The sequence below is a fragment of the Oncorhynchus nerka genome, linkage group LG8, assembly GCF_034236695.1.
Source record: "Oncorhynchus nerka isolate Pitt River linkage group LG8, Oner_Uvic_2.0, whole genome shotgun sequence".
Taxonomy (NCBI): Eukaryota; Metazoa; Chordata; class Actinopteri; order Salmoniformes; family Salmonidae; genus Oncorhynchus; species Oncorhynchus nerka.
In genome coordinates, this window is record NC_088403.1 from 34,927,066 (window position 1) to 34,934,355 (window position 7,290).

At 41.2% G+C, this 7,290-nt stretch overlaps 1 protein-coding gene across 1 annotated transcript in view; it reads right to left on the reverse strand.

Moving 5' to 3' along the window:
• Positions 1-6,967, reverse strand: part of LOC115133192 (myoD family inhibitor domain-containing protein-like) — a 28,422-nt gene extending 21,455 nt beyond the window's left edge. Inside the window, exons 1-3 of the mRNA XM_029666181.2 lie at positions 6,694-6,967; positions 6,246-6,408; positions 4,247-4,375 (exon numbers count right to left, since the gene is read on the reverse strand). Coding sequence (XP_029522041.1) covers positions 4,247-4,375; positions 6,246-6,339 — 223 coding nt within the window. The 5' untranslated portion in view covers positions 6,340-6,408; positions 6,694-6,967. The remainder of the gene's footprint in view (positions 1-4,246; positions 4,376-6,245; positions 6,409-6,693) is intronic.
• Between the last annotated feature and the right edge of the window lie 323 nt (positions 6,968-7,290).

The window sequence follows — 7,290 nt, forward strand, 5'->3', positions numbered from 1 at the left end:
AGTAAACGGCCTGCTACTCCGGCCCAGAAGCTAGGGTATGCATATAATTATAGATAGATTGGAATAGAAAACTCTAAAGTCTCCAAAACTGTTACAATAATATCTGCGAGTATAACAGAACTTAAATGGCAGGTGAAAACCTGTGGAAAATCCATCCAAGAAGTGCTATTATTTTGAAATGGGTGTTTTTCCATTGAAAGCCTAACCACCATTTAAAGGGATAGGACCCTGTTTCTGTTCCCCATGGCTTCCACTAGCTGTGAACAGTCTTTAGACATTGTTTCAGGCCTTTATTCTGTAAAATGAGGGAGAATGAGCAGTTTCAATGAGAGGCCAGTGGAATTTCCCCAACCTGTTTGGTGCGCAATCCCAAGAGCATGCCTTTCTTTAATTAATATTGACGACGCTATTGTCCGGTTGAAATATTATTGATTATGTAGGCTAAAAACAACCTGAGGATTGATTATAAACATCGTTTGACATGTTTCTACAAACTTTACAGATACTATTTGGAATTTGTCTGCCTCGTGACCGCATTTGAGCCATTGGATTACTGAACAAAATGTGCCAACAAATGGAGGTTTTTGGATATAAAGAGGGAATTTATCAAACAAAACAAACATTTATTGTGTAACTGGGAGTCTTGTGAGTGCAACCATACGAAGATCATCAAATGTAAGTGATTCATTTTATTGCTATTTCTGACTTTCATGACTAATCTACTTGACTGCTAACTGTTTGTAATGTTTTGTGTGCTGAGCGCTGTCCTTAGATAATCGCATGGTTTGCTTTCACCGTAAAGCCTTTTTCAAATCTGACACGGCGGCTGGATTAACAAGTTAAGCTTTATTTTATGTATTGCACTTGTGATTTCATGAAAGTTAAATATTTATAGTAATTTAATTTGAATTTGTCGCTCTGCAATTTCACCGGAAGTTGTCGAGGTGGGACGCTAGCGGCCAGATGTATACAGAATGGTGTCGTCTGCGTAGAGGTGGATCAAGGAATCACCCGCAGCAAGAGCGACATCATTGATATATACAGAGAAAAGAGTCGGCCCGAGAATTGAACCCTGTGGTACCCCCATAGAAACTGCCAGAGGCCCTCTGATTTGACACACTGAACTCTGTCTGAGAAGTAGTTGGTGAACCAGGCAAGGCAGTCATTTGAGAAACCAAGGCTATTGAGTCTGCCGATAAGAATATGGTGATTGACAAGAGTAGAAAGCCTTGGCCAGGTCGTTGAAGACGGCTGCACAGTACTGTCTTTTATCGATGGCGGTTATGATACGCTTAGTACCTTGAGCGTGGCTGAGGGGCACCCGTGACCAGCTCGGAAACCAGATTGCACAGCGGAGAAGGTAGGGTGGGATTTGATGGTCAGTGATTTGTTTGTTAAAAGACTTTAGAAAGGCAGGGCAGGATGGATATAGGTCTGTAACAGTTTGGGTTTAGAGTGTCTACCCCTTTGAAGAGGGGGATAACCGCGGCCGCAATCCAATCTTTAGGAATCTCAGACAATACGAAAGAGGTTGAACAGGCTAGTAATAGGGGTTGCGACAATGGCGGCGGATAATTTTAGGAAGAGAGGGTCCAGATTGTCTAGCCCAGCTGATTTGTATGGATCCAGATTCTGCAACTCTTTCAGGACGTCAGTTGTCTGGATTTGGGTGAAGGAGAAGTAGGGGGGGCTTGGGCCAGTTGCTGCACGGGGTGGCAGAGCTGCTAGCCAGGGTTGGGGTAGCCAGGTGGAAAGTGTGGCCAACCATCATCCAAAATTCCATGACCATCACAATCCTACCTACACCAGCTAGCTACAGTAGCTACCTTGGTTTGACACGTTCTTGCTTCAAAATCCTTTTTCGAAGCTGCTCCGGTAAATAAACCAATGGCAAGTCATTAGCCTAAGACCGAAAAGGCACCCAGGAAAAGTTTAACATTCTAGAAACAAAGAGCTACTGTGTCAGAATGTAAACAATCCTCTAACCACAACTGCATGGATGGAAGCAATCGGGTTGTTGTTGCTATTAGCATTGCCGGAAACCACACTCTTCTTATGGAGTGGCAAACACAAGAGGGGTTTAGAGGAGTTGGATATGCTGCTTTTTCTGATTCTACTGCTGTACTATTCAGACCTGTAACGTGGATAATCAAGTCTGTTTCAAAATGGTAAATCTTGAGGTATTGAGATTTACTTTTGCCAAGAGGCTAAAGCAGTGTGATTTAAGTGTAAAATATTGCTTTGGCAAACTTTGCAGGTTAAATGACAAGCAGTAAGAGGCATTGTGAGTGGGTTAATAGTGACACTTGAAGACAAGAGATTGGTTGGTAGTGAATTGGCAGAACATTCTGGATAGAACAGAACAGGTTATTTCTATTATCACAGTTCTAACTCAGTGGGACTCAGTGTTGTAAATAGGGTGTGACATGTACTTTCCATTCAAAAAAAAAAAAGTGAGAACTTTCCAATCAATTTATTTTAGTTTCCCCTATTATTTCTGCTGAACAAAAGGGCACAAAGATGCATGAGGAAGCATTTACATTGCTTAACACTTTACACTCGTGGGAATTGAAATGTTTTACAGAATAAATATGAAATGCATAACCATTGTAGCAGTTGAAAGGGAAGAGTTTGGCGATACTGGGACAATTACACTAAAGCTGAGGATACAACAGTTCACCAGACAAGACTGAATCAAACCATTACACTTGATTTTCTATACATGTTGCCGCATTTGTTGATAACGAAATCTGAAAATACACGGGAGACATTCAGTAACATGATAAGACTATTCCTGGAAAATGTGGGGTCGGTGCGTCATAAGACAAACAAATGACAGGGGTTTGGTTGAGGACTAACTGGTGACCCCAAGTGGCCACACACACCTCTCCAAAGTGTGCACAATTCCTAAGCAATTTCAATGCACTTCTAATGATTCAAAGAACAGCCTTCAACTCTTCTTGTCGAGCACGGTGCTCAAGTTCAGAATGCCTGCCAGTTGAAATCCATACAGCGCTGTGAAGAACATAGCCAGAGCTCTGACGTCATGTATAGCATGTTACTGTACAGCCACTATGTTCCAATTTAGATGCTTATTAGTGACATTTTCAACCCATATACTGGTATGAGTGTAAAGGGTTAAGAAACAACCAAGTGTGTATCACCTTAACTGCAAAATAACCACAGATTGCTTTGCTGTTGCTATGGCCCCTTCTCTCCTTTCATTAGTAACTGAATATTTCAACCAGGTAGCATATTTACATTTTAGTCACTTAGTACAGGGTTTCCCAAACTCGGTCCTGGGGGCCCACCTGGGTGCACATTTAGGTTTTTCCCTAGCACTACACAGTTGATTCAAATGACCAACTCATCATCAAGCTTGGATTATTTGAATCAGGGCCCCCACCAGAGAGTTTGGGAAACCCTGATTTAGCAGACGCTCTTATCCAGAGCAACTTACAGTTAGTCCACTCATCTTAAGATAGTTAGGTGGAACAACCACATCAGTCAATAGTATATATTTTTTCCACAAAGTAGCTATCAGCAAAGTTAGCGCTAGTAAGAAAGATTTATTTTCACAAATAAGGAGAACTAAGCATGTTATCTGCTTCACTCTAAATATGGCTACAGTGCAAACACACTAAAACACTATACGTGCCTTCTAAAATGATTTAAGTGCACTGAAAGGTGAAACAAGTGGGCCTAGACAGTCAAAGCCAAACCACAATAGGATTTCCTCACTCACACTACAGAAAGCTGAAGGGTTGGAAGAGCAACCAGGGGGAAACATGCCAACTATTCGTCATTATGGCAGAATGAGAGAACGTGCATGTTACTTCATCCCATGTTATTTATTTAGACTTCAATACCATCTTGCCATTTCTCTCTGAAACTGGGAGGGTGACTTTTCAGAGGGACCATCTGTCAACAGGCATACGTCACTCTGCCACAGGGCCTAGCAGTGACAAGTGTTGATTGATGATGCCAGTTTATGACAAGTCCGAAGGTTCTGACAGAACATGCTCATGACAAAAACATTACTCAGGTAAGATAGCTGGGCTTGGCTACTGCACAAGGCTATACATGTTTAGAGTATTTCTGTCACCATGTCATTGTTTCTGTCAATGTGTACAGTACAATTGTTAGGCATTGTGTTTTGTGTGGATCCCATTAAAGTAACAGATGAGGATCTGGGCAAACACGTAATAGCAGGATTTCCTGAGGTGCCCCTCATTGTAACACTTACTTCGAACAGGGTCACAATAGGTAGGGTTTTCCCCCGTCACGTGACTTTGTACTTCAATGGACGTGCCTCTGGGACACGGTGTTCTGGATGGGTTTGTAGTTTCAGATGATTCGTTACTGCCACAAGCATCTAGGATCAAAGCACACAACATAAGAAATTGAACAACTGTTTAGCCTAAAAAGAAGGGGGGAGGGAGAGCACGACAAACAGATTGTTTGCATGCCCTCCGTTGAACAACAACTGGTCAAAATAAAGACGCATTATGTACTTCTACTCAGAAACAGATGTAAAAGGTGAGAAGAAGGTCAACTTCGGTGGACGTAATACTAATTCCAGAGACAGAAGGACAAGCCAAGCCAAGCCAGGCCAGGGCTGCCTTATTTTTGCCAGAGAAAACATTGTCCCTTTCCGTTCCTTTGTCGAAAGGTTACACAACAGAGTCAGGAGCAAGGGGGTTTCAGGTAAAAGCCAATGCCAGATTTCTGGATCTAATTTTCTCTACTCCCGGCTGTGCACTACCTGCCAAGGTTGTTAGAACCATAAAAACAGCATTCATCTACATTGAAAAACGTATGTAGGTAAAAACCTGCTCCAATAACTATGCAAAAGGTCAGCCCGTCTCTCTGAGTGACGTTATTAGTACTGTGTGTTCCCTCATCAAATACTGTACATTAAATGATCATTGCAAGAGTGCCGTCTCCATTCCTGCTGTGTTTAGCCAATAGGCTACAACAACAAAAAACATCTACAATGCCTTTATGACATACAAAACGAAAGGAGAACCAAGGCACTCTTCATACAATTAATTAAAATGCCTTTATTTGTATGGCATACTCAATGGAAACAAAGTTTTACATTTCTCATGCGTTTAGTCTGCATGGCTTTCGTCAGGGAATCTTTATGACATAGTTGAAAAAACAAATTCCCGGTTGCTTCAGACCAGATCCTGTTTTTTTTTTTCTTCTTCATTTTATGTTTTGGTTGTAACCATAGCCCTTTTCATGTTGTTTTGTTCTGGAAATGAAGGTGATGAATGGCTCAGCACAACATGGCAAATGTTATTTTCCTTAGCCGGATGATGTATTTGTTGCAGGCCTGTAATGCTGTCGCTCTGTTTAGTAAGCAATGGAAGATAGATAAATGAGCCACAGTGGCTCTAGAGATACGGCCCAATCTTAGCCAGAGGCAGGGGCTGATAGATGGCAAGTCTTTAGTCTTGGTGTGACTCCCTCACTCTCAGATCGATGCACACTTACAGTAGCAGTGTGTGATGCATCGCTGTATTTAGTGATTACAGTTAGAAATAAATTAGCCTATTCTCAGAACATCTACAGCCTCCTGAGAGAGGGGAAATCCAGTCTTAACTGAGAAAGGCTTTGAAGGTCCAGCAAAAATCCATTTGCCACCCGTCCCTGTGATTGCTTACTCTGTCCTACTTTGCTATTTTTGACAGTGCTGTAATGATGCTTGGTATAAATAGGATGGGTAACGGTTCAGTGGCTGTTTGAAAGAAGAAGGGGGAAAAAAACGGGGCCAAGCTTATTTTACATGTGATAATCTTACGGGCAACTAGAAAGTTAATTAAAAACTATAATTGGCTGTGGTTCCTGCTAATAGTCACCAAGGCGTTCCTTCAATCTTTATTGTGAAATAATGAAAACATTATCATGCCTAATGCTGGTGTATAGCTACTGATGTCTGGCAAAACGACAGGAATATAATTTAGAGGGAATGTGTTCATGTTGGTTGTTATTATTGTTCTGAGTGAACTGATGGATTCTGACATGCAAGGAAAACAAGATCATGATTTCAATGATGACTAATTTCCCATCTTGACCAAGTTATTATTGATGGAATATCCCAGCAATGGTAAATTGACAACAGTGTTAATTGAAAGTGGAAGAGATGTAGAGCACAAGTACAACACGTCACCAACTAAATAAACAACAATTGCATAACAGTCATGTTGTCAGCCCTTATATGCAGTATAATGTCATACCGTGAGAGTTTGGGAGAAGAGGACTTGTCTCCTGTTGAAGGTCCTTCCCTGGCCCAGCAGGCCCTTCCAGAGGTAAGACGGTCTCAGTGGACATGAGACAGTCCTCTTGGAGTGATACGCGACAGATAAAGATGAGCCTCCTTTTCCTCCTTAGTCTTCAACCCTGGAAATTTGAATGTAGACTTGAGTAACAAACCACTACTCAAGTAAACGAAAATGAGCAAGTTACTGGTTCTCTCTCATAGAGAGCAGAGTATGAGTGACGTCAAACCACAATATGTCGTTAAAAGTAAGTGGAATTTTCCCACTTTACTGCCTTACAGAAACTATAGAAACGGAAAGGAAATCTTCAACTAAGTCGATTAAATGTATAAATATGGTTATTTATTATCGAATAAATCATAAGCCATACTATGTAAACATGTATAATAAGTTTGTTGATAAGTACCTTACAAACATGACAACTCCCTGTCTCAAGTTTGACTCACTCCCATCCCTCCTCCACAGTGAAACGCCTTGTCGTTGGAAAATTCCGCACGACTTGTAAATTCAAATATCTCCAAAGTTATCAAAACGTTTCCAATGATTCCGTTTATCGCGCTATTCGCGCGGGAAAAGTTGAAATATTACTTCAATGTCATCGACATTCTGCTGGTTCGCTTGAAAAAAGTTTGCACTAAAACATTTTCATCATATCCGGATTCCCGAAAGCCACTCGCGCATGCTCGGCCAGCTGCAGAAATGAGAGAGTTCGTGTGCAGTGTGTCTAAGGACCATGGGAAAATGTTGGAGAAGTAAACTTTGACGTGGTAACTATTGCCACTTGACTGTATCATTAACAAAGTGTCCTCGAAGTATAGCTGCTGCTCTTTTGCTCTGAATAGTATTACCTATCTTGATATCCATCGATGCACCTTGTCCAATCATGTGGCAGAGCATCCTCCAAATCATCACACAACTCAAATAGTTTTTATCTAACTATTAGGCTGATCACTACTGAAGTTTAAAACTTATTGAAGAGTACTTTTAAAAATAATAATAAGTT